Source organism: Schistosoma mansoni, chromosome 3 (genome assembly GCF_000237925.1).
Source record: "Schistosoma mansoni strain Puerto Rico chromosome 3, complete genome".
Classification (NCBI taxonomy): Eukaryota; Metazoa; Platyhelminthes; class Trematoda; order Strigeidida; family Schistosomatidae; genus Schistosoma; species Schistosoma mansoni.
Window position 1 is genome coordinate 12,876,711 of NC_031497.1, and position 20,102 is coordinate 12,896,812.

General features: G+C 32.2%; 1 protein-coding gene across 1 annotated transcript in view; it reads left to right on the plus strand.

Moving 5' to 3' along the window:
• Positions 1-18,573, plus strand: part of Smp_013080 (hypothetical protein) — a gene marked incomplete at both ends in the record, with an annotated part of 36,479 nt that extends 17,906 nt beyond the window's left edge. Inside the window, 11 exons of the mRNA XM_018799277.1 lie at positions 80-291; positions 3,215-3,343; positions 4,825-4,934; positions 6,568-6,633; positions 8,815-8,921; positions 9,610-9,758; positions 11,797-11,987; positions 12,934-13,217; positions 14,831-15,008; positions 16,242-16,480; positions 18,460-18,573. Coding sequence (XP_018651081.1) covers positions 80-291; positions 3,215-3,343; positions 4,825-4,934; positions 6,568-6,633; positions 8,815-8,921; positions 9,610-9,758; positions 11,797-11,987; positions 12,934-13,217; positions 14,831-15,008; positions 16,242-16,480; positions 18,460-18,573 — 1,779 coding nt within the window. The remainder of the gene's footprint in view (positions 1-79; positions 292-3,214; positions 3,344-4,824; positions 4,935-6,567; positions 6,634-8,814; positions 8,922-9,609; positions 9,759-11,796; positions 11,988-12,933; positions 13,218-14,830; positions 15,009-16,241; positions 16,481-18,459) is intronic.
• Between the last annotated feature and the right edge of the window lie 1,529 nt (positions 18,574-20,102).

Below are 20,102 nucleotides of genomic sequence, written 5' to 3' on the forward strand. Positions count from 1 at the left end.
ATTCATCCAGAATTGTGATTTTTTTATATTAGTAATGAAAGTTAAGTAAATCCTCAATAATTTCCCTTACATTTTTTAGGTACCAACAAATTTACATCACATTGTACAAAAATCTAGTGTGGTTAAATTGGCTAATCGTGTGGATGCAGTGCGTAGAGTAACACAAAATATCTATGAACAAGAATATCAACAAGCATTGATTCAAGTAAAAGAGAAAATTCGGGATACCGAAGGTCCAGATATGCGTGAAGCAATGCAAGATCAAATACGTCAGTGGTTTATTGAATGCAGGTTAGTACTTCCAACTAAACCGACTAGTTCAGTGCAATTTGATTTTCAATGATTCTTTAATCTATTTGTTTTTAATCAATATTCATATTTCACTCATCTGCTCTTTGATGTCTAGTTCTGAGGTGAACTTTCTCCAAACGCTGTTTTAAGACATGAGAGTCGAAATAATAGAAATCATGATGAAACAATAATTCATCAAATAAACTAGATGAGGATCAGGCTGTCACATAATGGTAAGCAGAGATGGATAGTGGCTAGCAGTGGAATCCAGGACGCGCGTTTCGTCCTATTTGGGACTCGTCAGCTGGATGTACCTGCATCTCAGAGTTGATGTTCACTCTGGGACTCGAACCCAGTACCCTCGCAATACGCACAGTATGCACATATGCCAATTAGAGACTGACCAGTTGCAGTCCTAAACACATCGATGGGAAGATCCAAACAAACAATACTAAGTGAATTTGTCACATAATGATTTTTAGTTTAATGCATTTGTGCTTATATTAAATCATTTTTCTCTTCTTCAAACAGCGTGTTTTCTGTAATCAGTACGTTAATAGTCAGAAATTTTCTCTCCATGAATATGAGATTGTTCATAAATATCAGTGCCAATTGGTATTATGTGGGCTTTATATAAAAAGGTCTTTTTATGTTTAGTACTGCAATTTATCAGTCTCTTATTGGCATATGTGCATCCTGTGGGGATTGTCTTAAGTCACAAGGTCATTTTATGGTTGAGGAAAATTCTCATTATAACTATTATCAGTATAATTACGGTTGTTATCATTTGGGTATTTCACCACAGGATTAAGAAAAAAATTGATAATCACTTTTTATATCGGATATGAATTTACGTATTCTGAAGTTGAAAAAAGGTGAAACTATTGGATTTAGTTTATCTGTCTATCTGTCCATCTGTATATATACTACTGAGTATGATACATAGTAGTAATACAATGCTAGACAAAGTCAAAATGTGATAACATTCCTGTAAGAAAATTGTCAGTATATCTGGGATTATATTAGTCGCAATTTAAGTTTACAGTTTTATTACAACAATATTGTGATAGAAACTTTGTTTTAATGCAATTCTAGAATGATTAAATTTGCTAAACTGATACTTTTTTTCATATAAGCAAGTTCAAAATCCTAGAGGATAAATTTTAAAACCCGAAAGCTATTCGATCAAGGAAATAAAGCTGTTGTTAGTGTACAAAATATTCAAACAAAACAATATAACTACTAGTTAATCCAGAATGAATATAAATGCAACCCATTGATCAATGGATTACCTGCTACATATATACATAGATACACATAAATGAGTAAAGAAAAGAAAACAATGATTATTATTTCCAAAAGCAATCAGGAATTCATATTACCGTTTGAAATAACCACCAAAATCTTCGCTGATCATATATTTATAACAATTTTAAGTAAACATAAGCTAATTTTCATCATTTACTAATATCAATTAAAGAAACGTTGTAAGTTTAGTGATCATTTGAGAGATCATTTTGATTTCCATTTAATACTTTTCCACAATGTAAACAGGATAATTGTAAACTATGATCAGAAAAGTTTTAATGATCAAAACAAGATCAATATGGATCATCATTAGTTGAAATGATCAAAACAAAAACAAAAAAATTACCAAATGCGTTTTTCTTTCCAAATTTATTAAATTACATGAATTATATTACCTTACATATATTTTGAAAAATATGAGATAGAAATAGAAATTTACGACAACTAGAATAATTTATCCGATTCTAACCAAATTTAACACATCTAGTCCAATTGTACTGAACGAGAACACAATTGGGAACAATCAGAGTATTTGAATACAGAATTACAGTAAAATCTTAGTAAAATCTGAGAATCATACAGTAAATACTTTATTTGCAAAATACCAATCAATTGTCTCAAACTTAACTGTTTCTTTTTGTAAATATCAGTCAGTCGCCTCAGACTTCATCATTCTTTTGTTTCCACATCAATCACTTATTGTCCTCATTCTCTTTTCTTTGATCTTCTTAACCTTCTGCCGCCAGACATTCCACTTCCGGTTGATGATACATACTACTTATATCTGTCGAAATCAGTAGCACACACCACATAACTATTAAATGAAGTCAAGTAAAATAAACCATTTTAAAACAAATATGTTCGTAAAGAATAAAGGTCAAATAAATAAACCGAAAACTTGAAATATTTTAAGAGAAAAAAGAAAAAAGAGAGAGAAGATAGTAGTATAGAGTTTTATCATGACAGTTTTTGGTCAGCCGAAAATCTTTTTATGAACAAAAGGATTAGTGTACATGTTCACTTAATTTTCGATTATTTTGAAATAGATCATGTTGTAGGAAGCATGACTCTAAAATGAAACCAAATGTTTAATACCTTTTGATAACCATAAGAATTTATGTTACAAATGATAATAATTTACTGTTTATCTACAGTGTTCTGAAGTCAGTTTAATCAGTGAAAGTAGGAGTGAACAGTGTAACTTGACATGGAGCTTGATAAGATTTTTAATGTTCTTGGATTTAAATAAAAATTAAAACGTAGACACTTTGTTCGAGGGTTACTGTAGTTAAGGTAAAAACATGACATTGGTTGTTAATTTACCTTATGTCATTTACTTTTTCGACTTTTTCTACTGTTACTACTCACACATGATGAAGTCAGGTACAATATGAAAATGAATTAAACTTAATCTGTAAATGGAGTTGTCAAGACTTAATACATTTAAACATTTAAGTATTGTTTGAAGGTAGTGATATGCAGAGTGACTAGTTTCTACCTTTTTTAAATTCAGAGGTATCATTTTGGGGGAATATCAAGGGCTATTATAAAGTTAATATCTTTTTCGAAACTATAAAGTTCTGTCTAAGTAACATATAACACTTGTATTCACTAGAGATGCAACTGGAAAATTTCCTGACTATCCAGATGAGGATGAAGGAGGTTCTGCATTAATTTTCAAGGAGAAAACACCAGAAGAATTAGAAAGAGAACTGAGAGAAAAAGTAATATGTTTATTTTATTCGTTTAAATAATATTCTCGCTTTTATCAAGACAAAGACATATAAATGAATGACAAAGACTCTTTTCAATCAATTCACATCATGTTCTACATGTATAGAGGAAAATCACAGATGGAGATGTATGACCGATTTTGAGACCAATGAACTTTTAATAATTGAATTTACGAAGTTCCAGCTTGTGTGTATTAATGCTGAAATAAATACCAACCAATATGGACCAGAATAGGAGAATTATAGGTAGAATAGGATGAGAGAAATCATAATATGATTGATAAATTAAATCAGGGATTACACATCGCATGCAATTACATGAATTAAGTTTAAGTTTATAAGAAAAAGTAATTAAATCAGATATACTTGGATTATGGGAATGTAGAGAGGAATGGGATATTTAAATGTGCAGTAGGTCATCTTATAATTAAAAAGGCTATTGGGATTTTGGGTTGTCCAAAGTAAGAAAATATTCTGAGCCTGTTTCTTTTGAAAACGAAATTTGAGTTTCTTTAATTCATTCTGGAATCGTTTTCGCTATGTGAATGATCCAGAGCCTGACTAAATTTAGAAAACTAGTCATAACATGGTAGATTATTAATAATGAAGGGTTATGTTAAAATATATGAACTAACGTAGACTTGTTGGCAGTTTTCGCCACACCTTTACTTAGACACGCTAAAAGGGGTTCACGAACAAGGAAAGTAAATTCTTAGAATATCTGTTAATGTAAACTGCTTTACAGTAGTTGAATTTTAAGATACAAAAGGCCGTAGATAATCTAGTAGATTCATCCTTTGGTATCAGTGTCATCGTCGAGAACGTGAAAAACATTAGTTATAGTTCTTCTGTGATAAAAGTTCTTTTATTTGTTCTGCTTGACTTCAGGACTAACAGTTCATTGGGTTTATCATCGGTAGATACTAGGTCGATAAACGGTAATGCTTTGTTAGTTGTTTGGACCTCCTTTTGTTTAATTTTGTAATTGTGCTTTTTATAAATCCATGAGAGTACCCATTTTCTCCCTAGTTTATCGTACAAAGTATTCGTTCCCTACCTATTTTATTCGGATGGCATATGGTCATTATTCTATAATCACACATTTGGTACAAAGTTATAATCCGTGGAATTATTCAAGTTTTGAGTAAAGCGTACATTCACATATGATCTCGGATGATGATCACCGGATTAAATAAAGTCGAAATACAGGACCGTTTGATTTATACTTATCTATTAGTTATCATTGTTAACTACGGTATATTGATTTATAGCTTTAAATTCTATTTGAAATTATTGACTTGCATCCCTGAGGTATGTAAAACTAAGGGAAAATAACCAACCATCTCCAGGTGTTTGTCTCTCCCTCTCTGTATTTTAATGATACATTAGCTACTGTTAGTTGGGAATTTTTTTCAAACGAATTAAAATTAACTGAAATTATTATCATTTACATAAAGATTATTCTGCTCCATAACATTTATTTATCTCACAGGATGAGGCAAGTCAAAAATCGAAAGGTAAAAGCAGCGGAAAAAACAAAAGTAAACCATCACCTAAAAAGAATGATAAACAAAAGAAGAAAAAAGGAGAAGTATGTTTACAGTCATGTCTTATACAATTCAATTTTATGGATGATTTACATTGTTAACTGTTAAATAATCATTAAATCATTTAGATGCAGGTGAATATTTACCAACTGAAATTAAAATTTTAATGGTTGAGATCATGAGTCAATTGAAGCTAGACCTCTGTGGAAAACCTGGAAGCACTGGTTAGAAATCCCATAATAAGACGAAACAGCCGTCCAGCGCTTTCAAGTTTTCCATGGTGATCTAGCTTCAATTGACTCATGATCTCAACTATTATAATTACTATAATATCCGCAAAACCCCTTCTGAAATGAAAATGTTGATAACAAATTTATAAAATACAAAATCATCTTGTGTTAATTACTACTATCGGTTTCTCACACTGAACATATTAGCAATTTCGACGTTTCTACTCAACGGATTTTATGAGATTGATTATACGTAAGGGTTATACAGAGAAAGTAATTTCTTGTGAGGGCCTACAGGAAGTCTTCATTAGATATGACAACAACATTTATCATCGACAGAAGATAGTTATTTTTATCTCTGTTGAATGTTACCGTAAATTTGCCGATGAGAATAACTCTGTCTTCTTTCGAATAATTATGAACCGATCTCATACATTTAGATCGTTTGATTACTTTAAGGCATATACATGGTTTTGTGCTGTGGAGTATAAAACCTAGGAAACACTGAAAATTCTGAAAATAAGTTTTGAAATGTTCGTAATTTGTTTTTTATCCGTTATGTGTAAGGAGTTTTGAAAGTTCATTTAATCCTGTATTGAAAAAAACGTAATCTCTACCACTCAAGACGCTAGTAAAAGTATAAACCTATAATGACATGTCTTTACTACCTATTAGTTTTTGGACAAAGTAAACGAAATGAAAAATTCACAGATATTCAGTCTTAAATATTCCCAGAATGTTATTTAGTTATAGAAGAACTATCGAACAATCAGTTTAACTAATATGACTAATCTATTGAGTGCAGATTTATATGCTTAGCTTACAACTATAGTATTCGTATGTAAGCAAATGAAACTATCTAAACATGAAGACTTGATCAGACAAAAGCGAGTTTGAACGTGCCCTATTCTGGTTATTAGTCGAGTGTTTTAACCACCACAACTACATCCTCAAATAAACAGAATTGGGTTTAAAAACGTTCTTGTAATTAGGTAAAAAAAATCTACATAATGAAACTCTGACCCTATTTTTGCGAATTTGCTTGAGCTAACTGATTGCAAAAATAAAGTTTTAAGAATACCTTTCAGAAAAATCCCGTCATAATTTGAATGTACAATAAAAAAACCACTAATCAATGAGTTAACTTTGGTTTAGGCAACATGTTTATATTGTCATGATTAGATTCACTAATCTCAGTGAAATTATGAATACGTTTGTAACAAAAACAGACAGAAAAGTCACTCAAATCATTATCATCAGACATTGTTGTAAGAACCCAATTACTCGTCCACTTACTTTTAGTAAGCTGAACCATCATGATTGTCTGTTAAATTTAGTTTGTCTTAAGAAATAAACAAATGGCTCAGATTATTACCTAATTACCGACTGTCTTTCTGTTAATAGTTAACACCATGGTAATAAATGTATATTTCCTTAAAAACATATAGGAGGAAACAGAAGGATTCAAATTTTCACCATCAGCATTTCTTGCTGAAATACATGAGGGATGTCATAATTATCAAGGTAAGTTTCTTCTTCTCAAAACTTATAAATCATATCTTCATATATGGCATTTTATGTACCCATATTAACCAGTAAGACTTACTTACTTGGTTACGCCTGTTACCCTTCGTGGAGGAGCATAGGCCACCCACCACCATTCTCCATCCAACCCTATCCTGGGCAAACCTTTCCAGTTATTTCCAGTTAACATTCATCCTTTTCATATCTGCTTCTATTTCCCAGTGTAATGTATTCTTTGGCCTTCCTCTTTTCCGCATTCTCTCTCGAATTCTAAGTTAGGGCTTGCCTCGTGATGCAGTTTGATGATTTCCTTAATGTATGTTCTATCCACTTCCAACGTCTTTTCCTAATTTCCTCTTCAGCTGGAAGCTGGTTTGTCCTCTCCCATAAAAGGCTGCTGCTGATAGTATTCAGCCAGTGAATGTTGAGTATTTTGCGTAGACAACTATTTATAAATACTTGTACCTTCTTGACGATGTATGTAGTAGTTCTCCACGTTTCAGCTCCGTAGAGTAGGATTGTCTTGACGCTCGTATTCAAAATTCTCACTTTGAAATTAGTTGACAGTTGTTTTGACTTCCATATGTTCTTCAATTGTAGGAATGCTATCCTTGTTTGCCAATCCTCGCTGTTAAATCTGCACCCGATCCTCCTTGTTTATCCATGATGCTTCCCAGGTACGGGAATGTTTCCAACTCTTCCAGAGCTTCTCCATCAAGTGTGACTGGGTTGGTGTTCTCCGTGTTGTATTTGAGAAGCTTGCTTTTTCCTTTTTGTATGTTGAGGCCTATTGATGCAGAGGCTTAAGCTACACTGTTTTTGTCCGTGTGTATGGGATAGGAGGGCTAGGTCATCTGCGAAGTCCAAGTCGTCTAATCGGTTCTGACATGTCCATTGTATTCCGTGCTTCCTGTCAGATGTCGAAGTCATCATAACTCAGTCAATCACCGGAAGGAAGAGGACGTGGGAGAGTAGAGAGCCTTGTCTGACTCCAGTCCTTACTGGAAATGCATCTGTCAGATGTCCTCCATGCACCACTTTGCACTGTAGTCCGTCATATGAGTTCCGGATATGGTTGAAAATCTTCTCAGAAACTCCATAGTGTTGAAGAAGTTTCCATAATGTTCTTCGGTTCACACTGTCAATCACCTTCTCATAATCAATGAAGTTGATGTATAGTGACGAGTTCTACTCAACTGATTGTTCCACGAACTAGCAAGAATCTAATACAAATTTATCATTTGAGGACAAATAAGGGAAGAACAAAAGTATTCTTTCGTCAATCAGTTAGATGATAATGTGCATAAAATTCGAAAATGTAGTGGATTGAAGCAACCCTTGCAACTTTATAAGTTCAATAATTTACGTTGAAGCTAAACGTCAATGATCATAGATTACAGTTCTTAGCAGAAATTACTGGATATGTACATATATCTGTAAAGTTGAAGGGATAAAGAAATTAATAATCATTTGTCTGTATATCATTGTCAAGTATCTCCTAACCATGGCGTAAACACGTGAAAATATGGGTGAAATGTTAGACTTAATTAGAACTTTCTTTAGATACAAAATGGTCATTAGTGTCTGAAGCAGTAATTAATATCGTGTACTTGACAAGCTAACTTTTTTCTGAACGACATCATCAGCACAAACTTCAGATAGAAGTGAAGTGTTCGAATTTCTCCACATATGGCTCACAGCTTGTCCTGTAGACTTACATGTTCATTGGTCATTGTTGACCTTAAACTTGTCCTTGTTCACTTCTTTGTTTTGGTCGTGTCCGCCTTTGGTTTGATTTTTGTTCCTATGTTTGTCCATGATTTTTCCTGATTGGTTGATAAATTGAATAAATTGGACAAGCTGTGAGCCATAGGTGGAGAAATTCAAGAACTCCACTGCTATCTGAAGTTTGTGATAATGATGTCGTTCAGGTGGACGTTGAAAACTCCACGACCAAACTATCCAGGTCAGAGAACAAAACTCCATCGAAATCATCCACCTGAGCTACAAATCTTCTTCACCATCTCAAAAGCAATCTACTTTTATTTTTATTTTCTATATAATTCCAAGAAATTACATTCTTTTGAATGCTTAGATTGACTCATATATGTTTGTGCGTATAACATCAATACCTGAATGAAACTGGATTTATTTTTATTGAAAATGTTTTATCATTATAAGCATTATGGAAAAATCGTGATGAATCTGACAATTTTCAACAACATTATGATGAGGAAATTATCAAAGAAGATAAACGTTTAGAAGTTGAAACGGAAATACGAGTTCAGGTAATTTGAATTTATACATGAAGTTTATATCATGATTTGAAAGAATAGTTTAATAAATATTTATCATTGATATATAGATGACATTCAAAATGAAATTAGATTTGTAAACTTCACTTAAAAGTCTGATTCTAGTTTGTTTTCAAGGAGATAAATCAAATCAAAATTATCAACCATGAATAAGTTCACTCAGAGATGGGTACTGCTTGAATATTGAGTTTTAAATCAGTTTTTGCTGATCTTTTTGCTACCCATCTTGTTAACTTCTTCTCGACATACTAATAAGGTTTGACAGCTTAGATCATCGCCCATAATAAATTGTCTGTCACTAGCTAATATGAATTAATAGATTAGGACATAATGATCCGTGAATATATGGTTCTTACATATAACTTAAAAATCGGGAGCTAAATTGAGTAGACACGGACAATAGTAAGGCTATAAGAACCGAGCCAAATTACGTGTCCGGTGTTCCTTGATTTTTAATGGTTATCCATTTGATATTAATCTATTATGAAAATTACTTTCAACCAATATGTTGGTTTTCACAAAACTAGTCCATTTAATTTACAATGTTGTTACAGTTTGTTCCCTACTCGACATTAAATGTCTCATAGACATGAAGCTTTATTGATTGATACATGGTACTTATTAGTTTTTGATACATAACTTTACATATATATATAAACAGGTTGATGAATTACTTCGTGAAGAGTTGAGAAATTTAAAAATTGCAATTGACAAAGAACGTGTTCAACGAAAAAAGAAAAAACGTGCAAAAAAAGGCAGAAAAGGTAAAAAAGGCAGAAGAAAAAAGGAGAAAGATCTTACACCGGACAGGTAGGACAGACTGATATAGAGAAGAAATGCTTTGCTTCTTAAAGTGTTTTGTTTCATATTCAGTATTATCATTATATGTTCACAAGCAACACAATGTAGGTCATTGATACGAATACTTAGTGGTAAATGACTGGAATCACATGTTGGCCAATGCTGACTGGAAATCATGCGCCTGTCAAACGGTCCCAAGTATCCAATACTTAAAAAGACTGAAAGCCAAGTCAGATCAATTACACTAATGGCTACGTTACAACTTGAGGGATAAAATTTGATCCCTGATAAAGGAATAGATATATATGACATCAGTTACTTCTGAGTGACTGGATTTTAATCCTAGATAAACTTTATCAATGTCATACTCACTCATTACAAAATAATTTAACAACATTTTTAAATGTAGCGAAAATACTGTAAATAAATACTTGAAATAAGGTTTGTTTGTTCCGTAATTGTCATTGATTTAAATGAGTCTTAATTAGCCTTCATTACAGAATAATTAACTCAAAATATTTAAAATTGAACAAATGGCTTTCTTAAGTTATAGCTGAACGTGATTTACTTTGACCCGGTTAAATTTTTATACGTCGGTTATCCCAGAAAACATTATGTACGAGTGTGAGGTTTTCGATAATAATTTGTTAAATAATGAGTAATTCAAATCAGAATATCAAAGTTACTTTATTAAAAACAAGCATAAATTGTAATTAAATATCTAAATACGTTTGTAAATTCACTTAGTATTGTTTGTTTGAATCTTCCCATTGATGTTTAGGACTGCATCTGGTTAGTCTCTAATTGGCATATGTGCATAGTGTGCGTATTGCCTCGATAAAGCCTTGTTTCACAAGCATTGTAAGAAAAGATGGATAGTGGTTAGCAGTGGAATCCAAGACGCTCGTTTCGTCCTATTTGGGACTCGTCAGCTGGATGTACCTGCATCTCAGAGTTGATGTTCACTTTTGGACTCGAACCCAGTACCTTTTGCTTCAAACACCATCGCGTTATCCACTGAGTCCTGATAGCCAGGTACATCCAGCTGACGAGTCCCAAATAGAACGAAATGTGTGTCCTGGATTCCACTGCTAGCCATTATCCATCTTTAAATACGTCTTTAGTTATCACAAAATATTTAAAACCTTTTTAGTTCAGTTATTATTCATCTGTTATAACCATTTGTGAGAAGTTTAGATTCACAGTTTAGATTCATTGATGTTTTCATAGTCGGTAATCCAAACTAAAAAAGAGTAATAAATGATTTATAGCTCTAGAAGTGGATATTGTGAGTACTGTCTTCTTTAAACTGATTAATTTAATGTTGGAAATTATGTGGTTTTCCTGGATAGAATAAGTAAATAAGCGGAAAACGAGATTTCAGATTTTGTACTGATAATAATATCGGTTAGCAAATTAACAGTGAGAGATTCTCTATATGATTAAGTGAGTTGAAATTTAAATTAATTAGTCCCTTTGATAAATTTCGATAGTTTAGTAATAAGAAGATGAAGATTATCAGAACTATGTGATATATTAGCGCAATACATTTCGAACAATCTGTTCACACATATACTTATTAAGAACATTTATATATAAAAATAAAAGGTCAACTAGACCGGAAATGGGGGTAAGATCTGGGGGTAAGAATAGACAAGGATAATAATTATAAAAATAATGTGAAAACAATTTGACACCTAATCACTCGGGATAATAAGCTAATATTACCAGGGTACGTTTAAGGTGAGAACAAACTGTTTTTGAATACACAAAGGGGGTTCGAATTTTCGTATAGCTAAGGCTTCAATAAACCTTAGTTTATGCCCTTTTACACTTTTATACAACACCACAAAAGCCGAGTTAAGATCAATCTTATGGCCTGAGTTGAAATTGTTGATTTTAATAAGAGATAAGCGCAAGCTAAGATAAAGGTTCATTATACATACTTTATTACTATTATTTACAAAATATTTTCCACTTTCTTCCTCTATTTCTATACACTTCACCGTCCAAACTCAACCGTGTTCGACTTAATTGTCAAATAAAGAACATTGATCTCACTTTTTGAAGAATTGGTATTAGCTGGAATAATTAGAAAAGTTGAAAAATACTCAATGAATGAATATTCTGGGGAATATTCTTATTTAGGTACAACGTTAAGACAAGCCAATCTTGAACCACAACCAACGTTAAGTGATGTACGTCGATTAGTGACAGAATATGCTATTCTACCATTAGGTAAGTTATATATGTATAATTTCAAACTTTCAATTTTACCAAGTGTTATAATTGTATTTTTGCTATATAAACGACCCAGCTATTCCTATTGCTTAGTATTCTTATACGATGACACTCGACAAGACCCCAAAATCAGAACACGTTGAACAGGAATCAAATTGTATTCAAATTAATAATGATCAGTGAACAGCAATCAGCAATCAATAGTTTAAATATCGTTCATATATTTATAGTATATGCATAAGAAGCTAATAGATTTTTCTGCAATAATATGCCCGGGTTGATCGGTTTAAAATTAACCAATCAGCGCGCAGCAACACCATCATGCATAAAACATGCTTAATCCAATCTATATCCTACCAACACCAAGATATAAAGTTCTTGAAAATTGTTTAATTCAAAAGGATATTGTCAGGTGTTCTGTTGTCTTTAATGGCTTTCTAATTGCTGATGAATGATAATCGTAATTTACTCATTTGAATCTTTCACAATAGCTGCCTGCTATCCACTGACGTTTAGGTCTTGTCCGTGGAAGATAAACAATAACAGTTCCAGTAAATTAGTGAGACAAATTGGCGATGATTTTCTAACAAGGAATACCATTACAATCAATTGTATTAGTGAACAAACTTCGTTATTATGGCTCTATGAATAATTACGAATTAGTTTTGATTTTACATAACAGATCAATACAAGAAGGGTCACTAGACTTTAGACAGTTGCTTCTTATGAATTAAAGGGATTCCTTGTCAATTTATAGTCACATAGTAGGAGTATTTATGTTTCCTGACAATTAACACTAAAACGGAAGTAAATTGTAGTTTGATAGCTAATTACTTCACATAGTTGATTCGTTTGGTCACTTTATTATAAAATAGGATAAAAATATTGATTTCTTATTATTATTATCATTATCATTACTATTCAATGATCCTTTTTTTAAAAGGCTCACAAAATGTTCATGAAAAGGCTCCGTTCATAAAGTCTCTTCTATTGGCTGGACCACATGGAACTGGTAAACGTTCGTTGGTCAATATTATATGCACTGAAACTGGAGCTAATCTGTTTGATTTATCTGCAGAAAATATTGCAGATAAATATCCTGGTAAAGATGGTCTTAGAATGTTGGTACACCTAGTTTTTAAAGTTGGGCGGCTTCTTCAACCCTCTGTAATATTGATTAACGATTGTGAAAAAATGTTTAAAAAGAAACTTCCCAAAACTGATTTGGTAAGTTAAGAGAAGTAAAAATTAAGGTGTAAGCGTAGCTACTTATAAGTAGTTAAAATAGGTTTGATTAAAATTTAACCAGACAAACCAAAAAAAGATATTCAACCAAATATTTGATACCAATAAATACCCCAAACTCTTAGTTCATTTACTAAGAAATATTCTCTACGTGATGTGGAATATTGCCAGATTTTAACTGTACTAATACAAGACTTTGGTTTCTGGTAAATAGGTGAGGTTCATGAAAGAATATAAAAAAGGAGCATACAATATTTAACCCTTGTATGCAGTTTACTATGTCTGCATTTTAGTAAATAATCTCAGACTTATTTTTGCCAGTATTAAATTATGATCAGTGATCTGTCTGCAGATCAACTGAGATTTTAAATCTGCCGGTCAAAAATAAAAATAGTCTGCGATATTTACTGCTTATTTCTTCCTCTGATTCCATTTGGACACTTATTGTTTTAGACTGCAGTCTTTTGAAATTTACTCTACCCATTTTAATACTGCTAATACTAGACTTGTATTTGCATGGAATTATTGGGTATTGTCAATTTTGCGCGGTACATATGACCGGTGAAAATCTTTACTTGATGATTTACTGGGCTAGTAAGGGTTGGCTTATCACTCATAAGCAAGTTCGATTTAGAATTCTACAATTTTTGATGATCCATTTATATTTAAATTATTGAGCCTCTTATGACGTGGTCGAATTTTAGAGTGGACGGGATTTTGAACAGAGAATTTCAGCTATATTATATTATATTTGTCGACAAGTAGATTTAAAGGCACTATGCACATAAAAAACTCCAAATTTATCTAGTGAAACCTGTTGATTAGATGAATTAAGGGATTTGACACTAAAGGTTTTGTAACTTAGGATGATTAAAAACGACATTTATACATTTGATTTATATCTTCTTCAAAAGTCTTCAAACCTCTTAAATGATTAGTTTTCAAGTTATTTTTATTTCACTTCTGATCATGATGTTGTTTTCTAAAGTAGTTTGTTTAATCACAAAGCTTTTATATGAAGTAGTGGCTGTGTAAATAAATCTTTAAGACCAGAGGTCTATAAATTGCTAAAAGTACCCTATTAAGCTAAAAATCTCCTACATCGTTGCAGTAATTATTTCCGGATATTGACATGCTATTTCTGACCAGAATAAGCAAATAAAGTTGATAGCGTAAATTTATTGAATCATTTGCAAACTGTGCAGAAAAAATCCCATCTAGTTATATTTGGCTGGTGAGGTTTTGAATATTCTTAAAACGTATGTTGATCAAGATGAAGTTTCCTGGGAAATACCTAATCCATTCAACTAAAAAAATGAAAAACAATGCTTAAAAGTATATCCATCAATCTTATCTGGTTCAGGTAACTTACTATTAAAACACATAGTTCCTAAAAGTTGATGCTGTTCCTTTTATAATTCATATGGTATATCAGAGTCTTCATTAATCCACTTGGTCAATCAGTTAGTTTGTTAGTTATAGTTGTAACTGTTTACTTTATTGTTAATTCCATTAGTTTTAGGGTATTTATGTGTAAACATGACAAAATTTTAAATTAATTTATACATAGTATTTCACTTCTGACCATCATACAGACAGATCCTAAAAGATTAAAAAAGGAATTACCGAAAGCGATGAAGATTTTAACACCGAGTGATCGTGTCCTACTTATTGGTTGTTCATCAGCGCCATTTGAAGCAGATATTCGACCATTTTGTAAATTATATCAAAAAATTATTTTAATACCAAGACCAGATTATGCTTCTAGAAATAGTAAGTTTGTTTAGATTTATATGTATGAAATTTATTTAAACGATTGAAGTCACTCGATCAAATATAGACAGTATAGAATTTGATACAAATATTTCTCTGTTCATGTCCCCAAATCTCACATTAGAATAGCATAAAAAACAGCTTACGAGCTGTAAGCTACCATTTTAAATTGAAGTAGATTGAAGTGAAAAACTCAAAACAACAAACATAGTTTGAAAGGGACAAACGAAAAGTTTCCAGTAATTATTTACATCAGGAATTAGATGAAGATAAAAAAATATACAAATCTAATGTAATGGAATAGGTTTCATGCTGTGTATCTACTCAGAAATTAAGATTATCTCGATGATTTTGACTGAGAAGTTTTCTTCGCTTTACGCAATTTAGTTCTGCATTCAGTGACTTGACGAAAGTTGATAAAGTTTTGTAGCTTTAGCAACTAACTAACCATATTTACCTAAAGCCTGATGCCTAAATGCAGCATTACTCTGTGTTCTCACCATACATATAATTCAAGGCTATCCTTGATTAAATATTAATTTTTTACACACTATCAATCTACAAATTCCATGCATAACTAAAGTAAATTATTGTACAGTAGCTTTCTGTTAAATAGATTTACTCATCGGTTGATGCTAACGTCGTCAAAACAATCCGTTAATGTCATACTTATCGAGAAACCTCAGTGTTTTCAAATGTATCCACTGAAAAGAGTTAAAATTGTATACTACCGACAAGTTCATGAGAAGTAAGAGCGAAATGGTTACTCTGTGCTTCTTGATTTTGACTGGTCTTTGAAAGTAAAATTAATAACATGATTTACTAATTTGTAGTATCTTTTTGTTGAGTCGGCTTCCGGAGAACTTCGACGGAGCCTCCAGAGGCCCAAAAAGGAGCCGAAGAGACCCAGCCAATCAGAGTACGATGGAACATTCTAGAGTTCCAACGTGGCGAGCTACTATTGGCCAGTAGAATAAAATGTCGTTAATGGATTGGCTGAAATAGGATGTTGTATTAACATACGCTAACATCTATAAATACCTATGATTTTCTGTAACAAGATTGAACCTTGCAGTAAAGTGTTTCTCTCATCCTCGTGTCTTCTCTCTGGTGTTCAAGTCACTGAATAGTTCTAGCCTGGGATTATCAGAATAGCTTAGGATCTGAATATAGCGTTCATAATCGACACGACATATCACTTTTATCGTCCAATCTATTACAACCTTATTTTAGTTATCTGGAGAACACAAATTATACGTCATGGAGGAATACTAACAGATGAATTAGATATTACTTCATTAACAAAAATATCTGATGGTTATACATCTGGTCAAATAGCTCAAGCATGTAGTCAAGTTATTACGGAACGGCGTATTGCTCAGTTAAGTAGGAGATGTTTAAAAGCTGAAGAATTTATTACACCATTGTCCCAGGTTGATCCAGTATTCGCTGATGAGGAAGAAGCATATAAGGTGAGTCATCATGATTAATACTACTGTTATATTAGTGGCTGACTATTGGAAAACATGTAGGTAATCGAAGTAGCTTTAATCCAATTCAATCAACTGTTTCACCCAGTTAAAGCTGGATCAATTAAAGAGTACTATCAGGAAATATATCAATCTGATTTACCGAAATTGTCAACAGTATCAGAAAATGATCAATATTTTATGAGCTTTACACTGATAGCCTCTAAATAAAAAAGATCACTTGACCATGTGTAGTTGTCACTGAAACAGTAAATTTTACGGATAATTTGTAATGTTTGTAAGGAAAAATTATTATAATACCATTTATTCCCGTGTTCCACACAAATGTTACGGACCAACTTTTTAGATTAGTAATCAATGTTGAATAACCAAAGATCATTTTCATGAGTTCCTTCTTCGTATATCTGTTATAGCTTTTGAATTTCAACTTCTGAAAGTATGTGTAACCGTATGCTAAAATTGATGATATACCCCTTGTAAGTAAATAGAAGCTTTATTGAATTGTCTATGAAAATCATGATTATCTGAACAAGTATAAATCTCGCCTAAATAATTGGCAGTAGTAGGTAGGTAGGTATACAGTCTAAATGAAAAATGATTTCAGTTGTTTGTACCTCAGTGTTAACAAGTTTGGAAATTCTTACAAGAATGTACTTAAATCCTTTAAAAAAAGCATTAGAAATATTGGTGTTTGAATTATCTATACTATGCTAATTGCTTCCATTTTCAAATTAGTGCATAATCCATTCACTGTTATATTCACTTTTAAATATTTTCATAAGTGGAAGTTAAGTGTACTTGACTAATACATTAATTCATGTTAAGTATATCAATCTCAGTTAACTGACTGGAAAGGTGTACACTCAAATAATGTTGTCATTAATGTACAACAAATGGTCCGATGAAAATTCTTTTATTTGTATATTAGTGTATATAAATACTGTCAAACTAATGAAATAAGGTGGATATTTAGAAAAAAAGAACATTTCATATGATGCATATTTTATCTACTTACTGTAAAATGATCTAATACTTATATTTTGATGTTTATAAAGATGTTGAAAGTAAGACAATCTTTCGTTTGTAGTACCGTGCTTCGCTAATTGATCGCCTTGATAACCGTTATTATACCAATTTTAACGGTGTATAGAACCAGAAGGCAAAAAGAAGCGGCAACTACATTTTTATTGACAAATGACGTAAGCCAGAATGCTGTGAGCACATGAGCAAATGTCAGCGAGCGAAGCATACATGACGCGTATTGAAGATGGCTGGTAAGCCAACTCACTTTAAGCAAGCGTTAATTAATATTTATAGCCAGACAAGAATAAATGACAGACATGCGATAAGTAGGATAAAAGAGTTTGCATACACGTACGCTCATATAAAAAAATGGTCAGAGTTAATAAGTGAATAAGTAACAAGGCGTAAACATGACTCATAATGGACAGGCGAATTGGCTTGGCCAGAAGCTAGAATAAAGTATATGGGCTTAACATATAAACTGATACTACACCTTCACGCCTCATTCTGTAAAATATTGGAACCTACAGAAGAGATCTAAATGAATATTTCATGTTCGTCTATTTTCATATCAGTGTAATTTATTCACAATAAAGTGATTATAGGAATCAATTGAAGAAAATTGAAACTTGACTATCCATTTCTTATCATACTTTGGTTGGTTTATTGAAATGATAATAACACTAAGGCTCGTCAATTCAACTTTTAAAGTGACCTAGACTTTCATCTAATTTCAGTTGGTCACCAAATTATCCATTGAAAATGATCCTTTTTAACAACTGAGATTATATAAGATTATCTGAATAACTTTTTATTATTTTTTGACATTTCATTAGTTGATCATTTAATAGATCCAAAAGTTTCATATTTTTTCAACAAAAAAAACTAATCATTGAATGTGACCATCGAGATTACTACTTTGAATGTTCTTTTTACAGGTATGGTATCGTAAAACACCTCTTGGTAAACAGAAAGCCTTAGCTATTCAGGCTGAAAATGAAGCAGCATCTGGTGGAGCTAACAAAAAACCTGTTAAAGGTAGAAAAAAATGAAATATTGACCGGGAATGGGATTGTCTCTTGTTTATTTGTTGAGGTTAATTTCAAATTATGAAAATAGAAAATGTCAATGGATTTGTTTGTTACGGTAATTTATCAGAGTAATTAAAGTTTATTGACTTTCTGTGTGTTCCATATGGATAAAAATTTATATGAAAAGAACAGATCTCATCTTTTTATCTCTCTATATAAGGATTGAAATCTCATACTCTATGATGTTTTACGATTAGACTTAATATACAAATTTCAATAATGATTTGTAACTGATCAGTCAAATGTTTTATTAGAATATTTTACTGTTTGGTTGTTGAGGAAAGAGGGGATGTTTAGACAAATTGAAAACGATATTAATCTCCACGTGTTGAGTTCGTCAATTCCAAATTTTGTATTCAAAGCAATTAATCCTTTTTAAAACAATTAGTCCCTTTGATAAATTTCGATAATGCAATGAGAAGACGAAGTTTATCAGAATTATGTGATATATTAGCGCAATACATTTCGAACAATCTGATCACACATATACTTGTTAAGACATTTTTATATGAAAATTAAAAGGTCAACTAGACAGGTTAAGGTAAGAAAATAAATAAAGTACACAAAAACAATGTGATGACTACTCTGGATAATAAATAAGCATTACCAGGGTAGGTTAAGGGTAAGAACAAATTGTTTTTGAACACATAAAGGAGGTTTCAATTTCCGTATAGCCAAGGCTTCAATAAACCTTAGTATACGTCCTTGAAGGCTTTTGTACAACACTACAAATGCTGATTTGATGTCAACCTTATGACCAGTTTCAACTAAATGTTTCGCAATAGAGGAAGATGTTTGTCTATCCTGTGATCTTATTTGACCATTCGAATTCATTTGGTTCTGTAGCCATTTAGGTATGTGTTCCGCCACCCTTATTTGCAAATCACGATTGCTCCTCCCTATGTACGTGTTTCCGCACATACATGTAAATTGGTATACACAATGGGATGTGACACAATCGCTTATGTGCTGTCTAGGTTTTTGGTGAAACATCGACCTTGTCTTTTCAATGATGACAAGTTGAGCTGCATAGAATGTCCTGTTTATGGCTAATTTTAGTCTCCAAAAACCTAGATCCGTTCATTACATTATGTGGTTTGACTGAGAATGTTTTTGAAAAGTCACTTACGAGGCATGAATAGCGAATGATTTGAAGGGCAAATATTCTGGCGATATGATACAGCGAGTTCTGAATTTCGAGATTTGACCTTTAGGAAAAAATATCTTTGAAAGTACCACTAATCGATAAAATGCAGAACGATGCAATTCTATATTAAAGTTCATTCCTATAAACTTTAAAATTAATTGCTCTTAGAAAAACAAACATTTCAGTAAGCAGAGATGGATAGTGGCTAGCAGTGGAATCCAGGACGCGCGCTTCGTCCTACTTGGGACTCGTCAGCTGGATGTACCTGCATCTCAGAGTTGATGTTCACTCTGGGACTCGAACCCAGTACCCTCGCTTCAAACGCCATCGCGTTATCCACTCG